Source organism: Notechis scutatus, chromosome 3 (assembly GCF_049901735.1).
Source record: "Notechis scutatus isolate UNSWTSFEM ecotype Mainland chromosome 3, rNotScu1.2, whole genome shotgun sequence".
NCBI lineage: Eukaryota > Metazoa > Chordata > Lepidosauria > Squamata > Elapidae > Notechis > Notechis scutatus.
This window is the reverse complement of record NC_142011.1, coordinates 5,431,489-5,448,047: the sequence shown is the minus strand read 5'-3', so window position 1 is coordinate 5,448,047 and position 16,559 is coordinate 5,431,489. Positions and strand designations below refer to the sequence as shown.

At 45.7% G+C, this 16,559-nt stretch overlaps 1 protein-coding gene across 4 annotated transcripts in view; it reads right to left on the bottom strand.

Annotated features, from left to right (window-relative positions):
* Positions 1–535: 535 nt before the first annotated feature.
* FNDC11 (fibronectin type III domain containing 11) overlaps positions 536–16,559 on the bottom strand; it is a 248,220-nt gene continuing 232,196 nt past the window's right edge. For 2 of the 4 annotated variants that reach the window (XM_087962375.1, XM_087962373.1), the window contains exon 2: positions 536–1,583. In XM_087962375.1, coding sequence (XP_087818501.1) covers positions 632–1,573 — 942 coding nt within the window. In that variant the 5' untranslated portion in view covers positions 1,574–1,583 and the 3' untranslated portion in view covers positions 536–631. Of the gene's footprint in view, positions 1,584–2,543; positions 2,657–4,888; positions 5,247–16,559 lie in introns of those variants that run through there. The other 2 variants (XM_026692850.2, XM_087962374.1) reach the window with 2 other exon arrangements.

Sequence of the window (16,559 nt, the reverse complement as noted above, 5' to 3'; positions counted from 1 at the left end):
TGGTCATGTGACTGGGTGGGCATGGCCAACTCAATATCACTCACATCGAGGCGCGCATCTCCTTGCCTGGCCTCTCATGACTGTCGGGATGCTGCAAAGGTCGTAATTGTGAAAAATGGTCATAAATCACTTTTTTCAGTGCCATTGTAACTTTGAATGGTCCCTCACACAATCAAAGTACCAGCAAAGGAGGGGAAAAAAAGAAGTTCCTGAGACAAGAAATCTAGTCCTGCCAAGAACGTAATAAGGGTTAATGGAGAGGCAGTTTCTGTAAGCAACACCAGAATGTTTCCTTCCTGCCTTCCTTACAGGATTAGGCCAGTAATTTCTTCTAACAACCGGTTCTCCGAACTGCTTGGAATGTTAACAACCGGTTCTAGCGAATAGGTGTGAACTGGTAGAATCCCATCCCTGTATAGGTTCGCCATCACAGCCCTATACCCTTTCAGACAAGTGGCTATCCAGTCTCACTTAGTAACAAAAACGTGGGGCTGAATTGCGAACTAAATTGTATTCCCTTCAAGAAAGACTTCATGCTTGGATGCCACGCCTTTTTTTAAAAATAAGGGTTTTGCTTTTAATCTGGCTTATTTTTTACACCCCTCAGGAATGGCAAAGGTGGGAAAAAATATCAGGGTTGTGAGGTAGTCTCTCCCACGCTTTCGGCAAGATACGGTTTAGTCTTAAGCAGTATGGAATCACGCCACTGTTCGTAAACCAGCGTGTACGTTTCCGCTCTTCGGATGGTGAACCGATACAACCGGTCGGACAAGAGGTTGTGGATTTCACACGTGTTGGAGGTGACTGGCATAATTCCACACTGGACTCGCTCTTGAGGAGTTCTGGGCTCCAACAGCCGAAACTGGAGTTCGAACTGATCCAGCTGGGACTGCTGGCTCGTGATCAGCCATTTGAGGCTGACCCAGTCCTCATGGGCCGCAGATTCCCTCCGGTCAAACATCACAGGCATCTTGGTACTCAGGACTAGTCTGATGTGTGGGATTTTGGTGATCCCAACGTCAGAGACCAGCCGGTGTTTGATGTACAACCGTCCGGGGACCAGCATGGCCAGGAAATAATCCATCTGTTCCGAAAGTTTGGAGAGCTTCTGCTTGACCGTGTCCCACCTGGAAAGGAATGTCATCATGTCATAAGTCTCCAGAATGTGGACCAACTCCTCCCGACCTCTCTCTAATTCTTCTAGCAGGTCAGACAGGAGCAGCAGCTGAATTTTGGTCTGGATGGTGCCCACTTTTTTCATCCTTTGGAAGCGCCAAGGATCGATCAGTTGGAACATGGTGGTGGGAAGCATCAGGTGGTTCTGATCCCCCAGAGCCAGGTGCTTGGGCAGGATTTCAAGGTAGTAGGAGCACTTCTTGAGAAGTTCAATCCGTTTGTGGTGCCGCCGGAGCAGGTGGAGGCTGAGGTCCGCATGCAGGAACTCCAGCACCATGTTCTTCCTCTCCAAGTAGACACTCCAAGCTTCGTTCTCACGGTCTTCGTCATGGTACGCCATGGTTGGGAGGTTGGCTCCTAACTTGTTCAAGTAGACGTCAATCGTTCCAATGTTCATCCTACCTGGGCTGGAAGAAGCAATCGCAAAGGGGGGAAAAAAACAAACAAACAAACCAGCGTCATCTTTCGGACATCTATGTATTTCGTGTATGGCATTATAGAGATCGTGCAATCAAATTTAGTCCACTTAAAGCGTCAGCAAATATATACAGGTGCCCTGTTTCCCCAAAAATACGACCTACCCTGAAAGTAAGTCCTAGCTTGATTTTTACATGCACCCAATATAAGCCCTACCCTCCAAAATAAGCCCTAATTAAGATTCCACCCACTCCAGAGTGGACGGGTAAAAATTAAGCTAGGTTGGGGATGGGGGGGTGGAGCTGCCCTACTACTTACCTTTGGACAGTTGTAGCCAGGCCTCGCACACCCTGACACCTGCCTTGCCGGCCCATTTCTTCTGCAGCCGGCAAGGCTGGCAAGGCTTTCCTGAAGGCCTCTGGAGCTGAGAACAAAGCTCTGGATCGATCCTGAGCTCTGTTATCCCCTGCAGAGGCCTTCGGGAAAGCCTTGCCGGCTGCAGAAGAAGAAATTCCTGAAGATTTCTGACAACGAAAAGGTGGCCGGGGGCAACGCGTGCAAGTGAGGTTAGGCAGTGGATGGCATCCCCCCCGAAAATAAGACCTGGTGCCTTTTTTGGTGGCAAAAAAATATAAGACAGGGTCTTATTTTTAGGGAAACACAGTAGTTCTCGACTTACAACAGTTCTGTCAGCTTTCTGAGTAATGCACCCATCGAAAGCAGAACTCTGAGGCAGGTAGATTCCTCAAAGAACATGTTTATTGGATACATCATATCAGCATATGAAAGTATATATACATATATGTGTGTGCGTGTGTGTGTGTGTATCATCATCTATCTTTCTCTTCTAGGCATCTAGCTATCAACTAGCTATCTACTTATCTCTCTTTCTATACACACACACACACACACACACATATGTGTTTTCTTAAGTTTTCGCAGGTACTTACATGTATGGTATTCAGCTTTGTTTGGGTATTTTCCCACGTCATTATAGTTGTGCTTTTAAAGTTGTAGCAACGTTTCGGCAGAATCTCATCTGCCATCATCAGGCTTCTGTATTGTGTTCTTATTCTATTCTATTCTATTCTATTCTATTCTATTCTATTCTATTCTATTCTATTCTATTCTATTCTATTGAAGTGTTTGATCCTGGATTGTAGAGTCATTTCTGGAGTTTTCACACATTGTTATTGGTTTCCCTCCCCGTTCCTTTGTCCTTTCCTGCTAGGTCACCTGTAACTTTACACAGGGATGATGGGGGTTCGTACGGGTTCGGGAGAGCCCCTAGCTACGGTTTTGGGCAGTTTGGAGAACCCCCAAATCCCCACTCCTGGGCTGGCCCCGCCCACCCCGCCCCTCCTCTCCCAGGAGTCCCCACGTGTCCCGTTTTGGATGCCAAGTAAGTGCAGGGTGCACACGGAGGCTCGGGGGAGGGTGAAAAATGGGCCTCCTGGAAGTTCGGGAATGCTGAAAATGGGCCCTTTCATGCTGCAGAATATTGGAAGATGCTCTCCTGTCTCCCCTTCTCTTCACTAGACTAGCCAGGCCCAGTTCCTGCAACCGTTCATCAGACATATTAGATGGATGGATGGATGGATGGATGGATGGACAGATAGATAAATGATAGAGATAGACAGACAGATAGAGGTGGATAAATAGAAAGATAGATAGACAGGCAGACAGGCAGTCCTCCAATATTGGAAGATGCTATCCTGTCTCCCCTGGTCCTTCTCTTCCCTAGACTAGCCAGGCCCAGTTCCTGCAACCGTTTGTCGTATGTTTTAGCCTCCAGTCCCCTCATCATCCTGGTTGCTCTTCTCGGCACTTTTTCTAAAGTCTCAACATCTTTTTTTATAGTGTGGTGACCAAAACTGGATGCAGTACTCTAGGTGTGGTCTTACGAAGGCTTTACAAAGTAGTATTAGTACCTCTCTTGATCTTGATTGTAATGCACTCATGATATGGAAGCTGGCTTGCTAGGACACATAACATAACACTAAGCCATAAATGGGAGTTAACAAACAGATTTGAGTGTAATGCACCTTAGCACATAAAGTGATTTGCTTCATTTTGGGATCTTAGGGCAGGGTTTGCCAAGTTTGGTGACTTGAAGATGTGTGGACTTCAACTCCCAGAATTCTCCAGCCAGTCTGGTGCTAAAATTTGCAAGAAATTCTAATTTTTTTCATCATGATATGCCTCTCTTAGAGCTTAAAACCAGCATTTTTCAAACTTGTTGACTTTAAATCATGTGGACTTCAACTCCCAGAATTCCCCAGCTAATGTGGTGTTAAAATTTGCGAGAAATTCCCCCCCCCCCATGATGATATGCCTAGCAATCATCATTAAACTTGGCAAGTTTAGGACTTGTGGACTTCAACTCCCAGAATTCCTGAGCTAACATGATTGGAGGAGGAATTCTGGGAGTTGAAGTCCACAAGTCTTAAAGCTGTCAAGTTTGAAGAGCCCTGCTCTAGAGCTTAGACCAGGGTTTTTCAACTCTGGTGACTTTAAACCCTGTGGACTTCAACTCCCAGAATTCCCCAGCCAGCTGGCTGGGGGATTCTGGGAATTGAAGTCCACACACTTCAGATGGCCAAGACTGGTGGGGGGGGAACACCTAATTTAGAGATTGTAGTGGGTTCCTGTGCTGTGCCCAGACAGACAGGTAGACACTGCCTAACAGTGGGGGCTCAGCATCCCCATGAAGCCCTAAACCAGGTTGCCTCCAGAAGTTGCAAATGCTCCAACACTGGAAGTTTCTCAAAAGAGATTGGACAATCCTTTTGTTTGAACCGCGATAAGGGGTTGGTCTCGACGACCTCCAAGGGTCCCTTCCAACTCTTCTGTTCTAAAGTCGGGGAACTGGGGGTCCAGCGTGTGGAGGAAGGGAGGCAACTGCGCCATCGAAGTCCGTTGGCTCCAAAGGATCAAGCGATGCGCGGAGTTGGAACAAACCTTGCCTCCGTGTCACGTGTGAACCCGACTCCTACCTGCGTACCATGCGGATCAGGCGGATCCAGAAAGCCGGGAGGAGTGGGGGCGGGAGGGGAAGCCCCCAAACCCCAAAGATCCCGCATTCCCCCACTGGACCCCCAGCCCAACCCAGGGTCCGCGTTCTCTCGTCTCGTGGGAATGCGCTCCTTGCCGCTTTACCCCCTCCTCCCCTCCCCGTATCTGGTGTGACTCCCCGTGTGTGTGTGTGTGTGTGCAGTGGTGAATCCCCCCCGTGTCCCCACTCTCGCCTGTTTCCTGGGTGGGGGCGGGCGAGAGGACCCCACGAGGGGCTTACCTGTGGCTTAGCATGGTTGGTCCCGGGGCAGCCGCTCACCCTCCGCCCCCCTTCTGCCAGCCGGGCCAGGGCCAGGGTCGCACCGGGGGCCGGACGGGACCGGTCGCCCTAGCAACTCATTGTGCCGCGGGGGCGGGGGCGGGGGCAGCAGTGTTCTGTAGCCCGCGGACGCCGCCTCGGCGATGGGAAACGGAGAGAGCCGGGCTGCTTAGGATAGTAATTTTTGGGGGGTGGGGGGGTTGGGCGCAGAGGAAGATTCAAGACCCCTTGGAAGAATTTGGGGGGAGGGGGGAAATGGGAAGCAGCCCCCTCCCTCTGGGGGGTCTTGGAGAACTAAGCAGGGCAGTCCTGGGGGAGACCCCGGGACAGCGTTACGCCATCTTGAGCACTTTTAAGAGGTGTGGACTTCAACTCCCAGAATTCCCCAGCCAGCGAAGAAGGAGGAGGAGGAGGAGGAGGAGGAAGGAGTCTTGGGGGTTGAGCTGTTGAGTTCCTTGACCTTTCTGTGGACGAATAGTAGGTACATTAAAATTAAGACGAAGAGTTCAGTTGGCACTCAGTTGCTTGGATTCATTCCATAGAGCAGCAAGACACCAAATGCCCTCTGTTTGTCTGTCTGCCTGTCTTCCTTCCTTCCCTTCCTTCCTTCCTTTCTTTCTTTCCCTTCCTTCTCCCTTTCCCTTCCATCCCTTCAACTATCATCTTTATCTATCTATCTATCTATCTATCTATCTATCTATCTATCTATCTATCTATCTATCTATCTATCTATCTATCTATCTATCTATCTCTCTATCTTTTTCTTGCTTCTCTTCCTTCCCCCTTTTCCTTCCTTGCATCCCTCCATCTTTCTCTCTAATCTATCTTCCTTCTTCCCTCCCTCCTTAAAACCTCCTTTTTTCTTTCTCTCTTCTTTCTTTTTTCTTTCTTTCCCTTCCTTCCCTCTTTTCCTTCCTTCCATCCCTTCAACTCACTATCATCTATCTTCCTCTTTCTTTTCTTTCTTTCTTTCTTTCTTTCTTTCTTTCTTTCTTTCTTTCTTTCTTTCTTTCTCCTTCTTTCTTTCATCTTCTCTCTCTCTAACCTCCCCTCCTTCCCCCTTTTCCTTCCTTTCATCTCCTCCTTTCCATCTTTCTTTCTCTAACCTCCTTCCTCCCTCCTTCTTCCTTCCTTCCTTCCTTCCTTTTTCTTTCTTTTCTCTTTCTTTCCTTTCCTTTCCTTCCTTCCTTCCTTCCTTCCTTCCTTCTTCCCTCCCTCTTCCTCCCTTCCTTCCTTCCTTCCTTCCTTTCTTTTCTTCTTTCTTTCTTTCTTTCTTTCTTTCTTTCTTTCTTTCTTTCTTTCTTTCTTTCTTTCTTTCTTTCTTTCTTTCTTTCTTTCTTTCTTTCTTTCTTTTCCTTTCCTTCCTCTCTCTCTCTCTCTCTCTCTCTCTCTCTTTCTTTCTTCCCTCCCTTCCTTTCCCTTTTCTTTCCTTTCATCCCTCCAACCACCTCTCTCTCTAACCTATCTTCCTCCCTCCCTCAAACTTTCTTTTTTTCTTTTTCCTTCCTTCTTCCCTCCCTCTCTCAAACTTTCTTCTTCCTTCCTTCCTTCCTCCCTCCCTCCCTCCCTCCCTCCCTCTCCCCCACCCTTTCTAGAGTCACAATTTGTCACCTCCCCAGCTGGCTCCGGACCAGCCAATTTCAATGGAGAAAGCCGGATTTTGCTTACGAACTATGCGATTCACTTAACCAGTGCAGTGATGGACTTAACCAGTGTGGCAAAACAATCTCCTAAAATCGGGCACTTTCATTTAACAAGCACTTTGCTTAAGCAATGAAAATTCTTCTCCCCATTGCAGTTGTAAGTTTGACCACCTGCAATCACAAAACAAGGTGCGCACATACTTATTTCTCACTAGGGGGCAGCAGCGTTCCTCTTCTTCCCCCCTTGAATCAGTTCAAAATGCTCCTTTCTGGTGAGGATTTAGAGCAGGGGTGTCCAACTTTGGCCACTTTAAGACTTGGGGACTTCAACTCCCAGAATTCCTCAGCCAGCTGGCTGGCTGAGGAATTCTGGGAGTTGAAGTCCCCAAGTCTTAAAGTGGCCAAGGTTGGAGACCCTGATTTAGAGTACAGGAAGTTCTCGACATACAATCACTATTGAGGCCAACATTTTTGTCGTTAAGTGAGACAGCTTTGAAGGTGAATTTTGCCCCGCCTTTCTTGCCACAGCGGTTCAGGGGAAATCGCTGCCGTTGTTAAATGAGTCACACGGTTGTTAAGTGAATCTGGCTTCCCTCTTGGCTTAGGTCATAAAAGGGGATCACGTAACACGCCTACCATCATAAATATGAGTCAGGTTGCCACGGGTCGGAATTCTGATCACGTGGGGAGGCTGCAACCATGGTTGTAAGTGTGGAAAAACAGTTTCGAATAACAGCGTTGGAAGGGAACTGGTGGGTCATCTAGTCCAACCGCTGACCCCCCCAGTCATAAGTTGCTTTTTTCACTGCCATTGTAACTTCGAGTAGTCCCTAAATCTTGGATCTTGGGAGTCTTAGTGGACAACCAGCTAAATAGGAGCCAGCCGTGTGCAGCAGCAGCCAAAAAAGCTAATGCAATCCTAAGTTGCATTAACAGAGGGATACAATCAAGATCAAGGGAGGTACTAATACCACTTTGTAAAGCCTTAGTAAGACCACACCTAGAGTACTGCATCCAGTTTTGGTCACCACACTATAAAAAAGATGTTGAGACTCTAGAAAAAGTGCAGAGAAGAGCAACCAGGATGATGAGGGGACTGGAAATTAAAATATACGATGAACGGTTGCAGGAACTGGACCTGGCTAGTCTAGGAAAGAGAAGGACCAGGGGAGACAGGATAGCGGTCTTCCAATATTTGAGGGGCTGCCACAGAGAGGAGGAGGGGGTCAAGCTATTTTCTAAACTGCCTGTAGGCCAGACAAGGAATAATGGATGGAAACTGAACAAGGAGAGATTTAACCTGGAAATAAGGAGAAACTTTCTGACAGTGAGAACAATCAATCAATGGAACAGAAGTTGCCCTCGGAAGTTATGGGAGCGTCCTCACTTGAGACTTTCGAGATTGGACTCCCATCTGTCAGAAATGGTGTAGGGTCTCCTTCTTGGGCGGTGTCATGCCCTTGTTGGAGTCTGATTCTGAGGGGGAGATTGAGCAGCTGACAGGGAGTGGGAATGTGCCTCCGATGGCTGTGGAAGAAACGGGGGAAGGGCACAGTCTGGCTGGGCATTCAGAGGAAGACCCAGGGCCACCCTCTCTTCATCCTAGGGCATGCAGGGAGGAACGGAGAAGGGAGCAACGTGGCTTACGGGAGAGGAAAGGGCCCTGATCCCCTTCCTGGCCTGCAGCTGGGAGAACAGGATATAAGTGGAGTGTTTGCACACGGCTCCTTGCTGGAAGCAAAGCGTGCATTATCTTGGTCGGGCCTTATCTGGGTTTTGGCGTCCTCTCAACCGTGGGTGCTGCGTTATCCTTTGAAAGCCTGCAATTTATCATTCTGGCCTGCCATGTTAATTCCTTCAGTGTTGGTTTCTGTTGTTTTTATTTCTAATTATCTTTACTTTGGGTTTGGACTGCATTTCTGCCCTTCGTAGACTGTTTTTTTTGAAGAGTTTGTTATCCAGCTGAGGATAATTTGGACATTGGGGCCAAGTTGGAGGCATTAAAGGAAATTTATTCTACTTTTGTGACTTTGTTATTTTTGTGTCACGCCCCGGGTCATCATAGGTGGGAGGTTGGACTAGATGGCCTACAAGGTCCCTTCCAATTCTGATTATCTGTTATCTAAAAGAATTGTCATGTCGAGAATTACCTGTATAGAATAGCTTCCGTTTACGTATGTCTGATAAATTGCAGTAATAACGAAAAACGCCTCGTGTTATTGTGCCTCCTAGTGATCTGTCTATATTTATGTTACTATGGATATTCGTGTTCAGCTCTGTGGTCCCTCTGTTTACAAACCCATACAAATATAATCCACCTGTCAATCAAACTTGTGGGATAAAGACTGAGAAAGATAGACGGACAAATATGACATCTTAGCTTGCTCAGTCTAGAGGAATGCAACCAAAGGCAACGCAGGCTGGGTGTGGAAGGCAGATTGAATTAATGGAAGCCAATTAATTCACTGTCCTGATTAGCTGTTCTGATGTTCTGGAGAAAAACTGGTCAAATCTTTAATGCTGATAATGAAATCTGAATGAAGATTAGGGTTCCACTTTGCTTTGGTTAGGTTGGTTAGTTTAGGGGAGCTAGGCTACAAAGATAACAGACTAACAGAGGTGGAAGGGATCTTGTAGGTCATCTAGTCCAACCCCCCGCTCCAGCAGGAGATCCTAAACCATTTCTGACAGATGGATGTCCAATCTCTTCTTGAAAGTCTCAAGTGATGAAGCTCCCACAACTTCCAAGGGCAACTTCTGTTCCATGGGTTGATTGTTCTCACTGTCAAAAAATTCCTCCTTATTTCCAGGTTGAATCTCTCCTTGTTCAGTTTCCATCCATTGTTCCTTGTCTGGCCTTCAAAGGTGCTTTGGACAATAGCTTGACCCCTTCCTCCTCCTCTCTGGGGCAGCCCCTCAAATATTGGAACACTGCTATCCCGCCTCCCCTGGTCCTTCTCTTCACTAGACTAGCCAGGCCCAGTTCTTCAGACATATTAGACAGATGGATGGATGGATGGACAGATAGATGATAGAGACAGACAGACAGAGGTGGATAGATAAATGTAGGTAGAAATAGATAGATGGATAGATGGATGGATTGATAAATGATAGAGATGGATGGATGGATGGACAGACAGATAGATAAATGAAAGAGATAGACAACAGATAGAGGTAGATAGATAAATATACTGTAGATAGAAATACAGATAGATAGGCAGACAGATAGATAGAGGTGGATAGATAAATGTAGATAGATTGATACAGAATAAGAGAGTTGGAAGGGACCTTGTAGGTCATCTAGTCCAACCCCCCCACCCAAGCAGGAGACCCTACACCATTTCTGACAGATGGCAGTCCAGTCTCTTCTTGAAAGCCTCCAGGGATGAAGCTCCCACAACTTCCGAGGGCAACTTCTGTTCCATGGGTTGATGGCTCTCACTGTCAGAAAATTCCTCCTTGTTTCCAGGTTGAATCTCTCTCCTTGATGACACCTGTTGCGGGTCTGTTGTGACATGTTCGGTGAGTCAGAGCCATTTGCTAAGTAAATTCAATCGATAAACCATGAATCACGAGATGAAACCATTCATTTGCTTCAGTACAGCATGTGAGAAAGAGGGAGGTTTTGTTAACACCATTTTAAGGTTTAACTTTTGTGACGGGCATCCAAGTATGGTTACCAGTAGTCCTCGCCATATGACCATCCATTTTTAGTGACCGTTTGAAGTCAAAACAGCACTAAAAAAAGGGGGACCGATGACCATTTTTCACACTTAGCGACCGTTGCACCATCCCCAATGGTCACATGACCAAAACTCAGAGGCTTGACCACTGACTCATACTTATGACGGTTGCAATGTCCCGGGGGTTCACTTGATCCCTTTTTGTGACCTTCTAACAACCAGAGTCAACAGAGAAAGCCAGATTCACTTTAACAACCCTGTGGCTAGCTTAACAACTGCAGCGATTCCCTTAACGACGGTGGCAAGAAAGGTCCTAAAATGGGGCCAAACTCACTTACCAACTGTCTTGTTTAGCAATAGAACTGTTGGGTTCCGTTGTGGTCGCACATCGAGAAACGGCTGTCATTTATTTTGCTCCCACCTAGCATCTGAAATGCACAAATTTTGTTAATACAGGTTTAAGATTTTGTTTTTATTTTATTTTTATTTTTAATTTAATTATTTAATTTAATTTAATTTAATTTAATTTAATTTAATTTAATTATTTAATTTAATTTAATTTAATTTAATTTAATTTAATAATTTAATTTAATTCAATTCAATTTTATTTTATTTCATTTTATTTATTTTATATTTTATATTTTTATTTTATATTTTATATTTTATATTTTATATTATTTTATATTTTATATTTTATATTATTTCATTTTTTATTTTTTATTTTATTTTATTTGTTTGTCAAACATGTACGAGATAACAAGTCTAGGTATGAACATAAACATGAACAAAGGAAGTAAATACAGATAAAAGGGGGACAGTAAGACAGGACCCAAATGTTCTTAGAACAGAAGAACAGAGTTGGAAGGGACCTTGGAGGTCTTCTAGTCCAACCCCCTGCTCAAGAAGGAGACTCTATGCCATTCTGGACAAAAGGCTGTCCAATCTCTTCTTGAAAACCTCCAGTGATGGAGCACCCACTGTCAGAGTATAGTCATAAACCGGAATAGAGCTTTGTAACAAGGTCAGCCAATGAGAGCTGAGCTGAGGGCTGAAACTTCAAGAGATAACCTGGGCGTGGTGGTTTATCTGCTGTTCTGTGCTCAGCTCTAAAGTGAAAGAGAAAGTAACTTGTTTGTCTGCTGAAGTTGAGTTGCTGCTCTGCTCTGAACCCGTAACGCGTCTGCTTCTCTTTGACTTTGCTCCATGTTGGAGAAATCTACAACTGGTATTGTAAAATTTACTTAATATGTTTATAAAGAAGTTAAATGAAGCCTGTGTTTAATATGCCTGTGTTTACTTTTCTGGCACTGAATTTATGCTGCAAAACTCTTGAATAAAACTCTGAACACCCACAGCTTCTGGAAACAAGTCATTCCACAGATTGATTGTCCTCACGGCCAGGAGGATTCACAACTTCTGGAGGCAAGTTGTTCCACTGGTTAATTGTTCTCACTGTCAGGAAATTTCTTCTTAATTCTAAGTTGCTTCTCTTCTTGGTTAGTTTCCACCCATTGTTTCTTGTCCTGCCTTCAGGGGCTTTGTAGAATAGCTTGACTCCCTCTTCTTTGGGGCAGCCCCTGAGATATTGGAAGACTGCTATCATGTCACCCCTGGTCCTTCTTTTCACTAAACTAGACACCCCCAATTCATGCAACCATTCTTCGTATATTTTATCCTCCAGTCCCCTGATCATCTTGGTTGCTCTTCTCTGCACTCTTCCTAGAGTCTCAACATCTTTTTATATCCTGACGACCAAAACTGGAGAGCAATAGCAATAACACTTAGATTTCCAATATCTCAGGGGCTGCAAAGAAGAGGGGGGTCCCTATTCTCCAAAGCCCCTGAAGGCAGGACAAGAAACAATGGATGGAAACTAATGAAGGAGAGAAGCAACTTTCCCAGATGTTAGAACAATTAATCAGTGGAACAGCTTGCCACCAGAAGTTGTGAATGCTCCAACACTGGAAGTTTTTAAGAAAAGATTGGATAACTATTTGTCTCAAGTGGTGTAGGGTTTCCTGCCTAAGCAGGGGGTTGGACTAGAAGACCTCCAAGGTCCCTTCCAGCTCTGATTTTGAGAGGGCCATCCTGAACTCAGCAAATGGCTTCAGTTGAAGCTATTGTCTTAGACTGTCGATTATTGATGATATGGTAGGTGGTTGGTACCTTATTTGCATTGGTAGCTCAGTAAACTTCATCAAATGCTATACCTAAAATTAAAAGTAACCCATACAAGGTATCTTTGTCCTTGTGTCTCCATTTTCCCTTATTCTTCTCCTCCTTTCTTCTTCTCCTTTTCTCCATCTTCCTTCCTTCCTTCTTTATTTCTTCTGTGCTTTCTCTTCCTTTTCCTTCCCCCCTTCTCCTTCTCCTCCTACTCATCATCTTCACCTTCCTTCTTCTCTCTCTCTCTCTCTCTCTTTCTCTTCTCTCTTCTTCTCCTCCTCCTTCTAGGTGTATCCATCTTCCTTCCCCCACTGGAAACAACTCACTGCATGTCAGATCCGTGTATCTCCCATTCTTCAATGGAAGAAGAAGAGGAGGGGAAGTTGGTACGAGTAATCCTTTTTGATGTAACCTGAATATCTTAAGTCTTGTATTGAATCTGTATAACTTGCACATGACATACAACTGGGGGACTGGAGACAGGTGGCTGGAAACTTGTCACCTCTTGGAGAGATAGCAAGAGGAAAAGGGACCATAAAAATTTCAGCTCTGAAAGAAACTTCCTGGAAAACTGTTCCAAGATACATTCCCAAAAAAGGGGAGGGGGGAATTAACATGTTGGTTCTTTATATGACTAAATCCACATCAGAATAAGGGGAGGAGTTCCAACTCCCTTTATCTATTACTGTATGCCTGGAAGCATCTTTGATTCTGCTTTGGCTAGTACTTGGATCCCTTCCTTTCAATAAATAATTCCTTTTGAAGTACCTAGCTTTCAGAAGTTCATTCTTATCGGTTGAAGGGGAAAAGTCTGGTGTTTACACTGCAACTAACTCATTAGCAGCTCATTCACCAAGGCCAACTCACTGTGGACCAACGCACCATGGTCAACTCACTGCGGCCAACTTGCCACAGCCAACTCGCGATGGCCAACTCACCACGGGACAAGAGAATTACACTAATATCGAAGAAACCGTCGAATAGAATCATTAAAGAAAGGAGGCCAAAGGAGGGACAGAATAAAATGTGAATGAGCGTCAGCCTTGGAAGTCATATTTTACTTGGAAGCTTCAAGGCTGCCACATTTAGTGCCTGGGAAATTGAGAGGGGGGATTTCCTAGTGAGTAGAAGATTAGACTCAACAACAACTCTTTCTTAGAAGTCAAGGACAAGTCACTCTGCACCTGGAGAGGAGTTTCTGGAGGAATGTCTCAGTTGAGACGGCATTTGATTGGGCCGTCCCAATCGCAGGGGAGAGCCCCCAGCTAAGATTCTGCACAGTTTGGAGAACCCCCCAAATACTACTCCTGGCCGGCCCCACCCACCCCTCCCCTCCCGAAGTTTGGGAAGGCCGGAAATGGGTCCGTTTCCAACTTCCAGAGAGCCTCTGGAGCCCGGGGGCAAAATGCCCCCCACGTAGTGCAGGAGGCCAACTAGGCCACGCCCACCATGGCCACACCCACCCAGCAACCAGGCAGAGAACTCTTTGCTAATATTTTGGAAGCCCACCCTGGGTCATGTGATGGACTGATGGGTGCAGGGATGGATCTTTGAATTTCTCTTGAGGAAGGGCAAACCCGGGACTCTCCGATTCGGATTTTCCCAGATGTGCCGCCAATTATGACAACTTTCATAAAACGGAACGTTGAGAGGGGATGCTTGTCTCGGAGTTGATTGGGTTGGAGTTTGTTTGTTGGAACGCTGACAAATGACAAAAAAAATTAAAGCAATCCTTGAATTGTTGTTTTTTTTAAAAATTAAAATTGACTGGTTGAATTGTCCCCGTGGCGAGTTTGTCCCATTCTAAACAAGTTTATGGGCTTCTGAGAACTTAAATGCACGAATAAATTTGCTCCAAGACGTCAAAAAAGCCTTCGCTTCCCTCGATCAGCAAGACCTGCCTGTCAAGAAACCAAACTGTAATTGTTCAGGGCATTAACTCCCACGAATTAAGAGCAATCGGAATTAAGTATGTGTCATCGCTGCTGTCTCTGGGATCAAAATATAAAGGGAGAGATTGATTTTTCTTTTCATCTCTTCTCTCTGGCTCGCTCTGATCATCCGCCCCTTAATAAAAGATTATATTTTCACATGCCAGGGGTAAGCAAAATGTTTGCTGCTCCCTGTCAGCTTGGGCGAAGGAGCTGAAATTCATCTTCAGGTGAAATTAATCGCTTAAGGTTGCCTAAAGGAGAAAATTCCAATTAAAAGTCTTTGGCCGAACTCTGACCTCATCGGTCATGTCGGCTCAAGTTAGAGGACGGCCCCGCGGGGTCCTTCAATACAGGCTGTCCTTGACTTACGACCACGATGGAGCCCAACCTTTCTGTGGCTAAGTGAGACACTCATTTGGAGGTGAGGGGGAGGGGTTGGCTCCATTTTACGACTTTTCTCTCCCCCGTTGTGAAGTGAATCACTTGCAGTCGTTCAGTTTAGGGACACGGTCGTTAAGTGAATCGGGCTTCCCCGTGGACTTTGCTGGTCAGACGGTCATAAAAAGGAATCACCTGACCCTCCCCGAGATGCTGAAACTGTCCTAAATACCAATCAGTTGCCAAGCATCTATATTTTGATCACGTGATGCTACAATGGTCATAAGTGTGAAAAATGGTCATAAGTTGTTTTTTTTCAGTGCCGTTGTAACTTCAAATGGTTACTAAGTGAACTGTTGTACATCGAGGAATACCTGCAATGGTCTGTTGCTGCTTTGATGTAACTTCTCCTTCTCCATCTCCGTCTCCTTCTCCTTCCCCTTCTTCTTCTTCTCAGTCTCCTCCTTCTCTGTCATCTTCTCCTTCTCCGTCTCCTTCTCTTTCTCCATCTCCTTCTCTGTCCTCCATCTCTGTCTCCTTCTTTGTCTCCATCTCCTTCTCTTTCTCCGTCTGCATCTCCTTCTCCATCTCTTCCTTCTCTGTCTCCTTCTCTTTCTCCTTCTCTTTCTCCATCTTCGTCTCCTTCTCCTTCTCCTTTTCTTTCTCCATCTCCATCTCCTTCTCCTTCACCATCTCTTCCTTCTCTGTCTCCTCCTTCTCTTTCTCCTTCTCTTTCTCCTTCTCCTTCTCCTTCTCCATCTCCTTCTCTTTCTCTTTCTCCATCTCCATCTCCTTCACCATCTCTTCCTTCTCCATCTCCTTTCTCTTTCTCCATCTCTCTTTCTCCATCTCTTTCATCCTTCTCTTCTCCATCTCCTTCTCTATCTCTTTCTCTTTCTCTTTCTCCATCTCCTTCTCCTCTGTCTCTGTCTCTGTCTCTGTCTCCTTCTCTTTCTCCATCTCCATCTCCTTCTCCTCCGCCTCCTTCTTCTCCATCTCCTTCTCCTTCTCTTTCTCCATCTCCTTCATCATCTCTTCCTTCTCCGTCTCTTTCTCTTTCTCCATCTCTTCCTTCTCCTTCTCCTTCTCTTTCTCCTATATTTCTCCTTCTCTTTCTCTTTCTCCTTCTCTCCTTCTCCTTTTCTGTCTCCTTCTCCATCTCCTTCTCCTTCTCTTTCTCTTTCTCCATCTCCATCTCCTTCTCCTCTGTCTCTGTCTCTATCTCCTTCTCTTTCTCCATCTCCATCTCCTTCTCCTCCGCCTCCTTCTTCTCCATCTCCTTCTCTTTCTCCATCTCCATCTCCATCTCCTTCTCCTCCGCCTCCTTCTTCTCCATCTCCTTCTCTGTCTCCTTCTCCATCTCCTTCTCCATCAGAGACAAACAGGTGTGTCTGCATCGCTAGACCTACATAATCTCACCGTGAGTCATTCTGAACTTCAATACTATCCAGCAATGTTTGCACACCTGCTCCTCCTTTGCTACAACTTGCCCTCTAGACGTTGTTTCTTGGAAGTCCTCTCTTGGGGGAAAATAGGAGCTGGGCCAGCCCAGGATCTTCCTCCCATGGCTTTGCCTTCAAAATAGGAGGGGTGGAGTTGGCTCCTTATAAAATATGGGCGAAGGAAAAGGTAAGGCGCCTGGTTGCATAAGGTTGTATCTCTCCCTATTGATCTACCTGTTACTTCTTATCCTGCCCTCTGGTGCTTTGGAGAAGAAGGTTGACCCCTTCTTCTCACTCAATCAATCAGAATAGAATTGGAAGGGACCTTTGAGGTCTTCTAGTCCAACCCCCTGCTCAAGCAGGAGACCCTATTCCATTTGAGACAA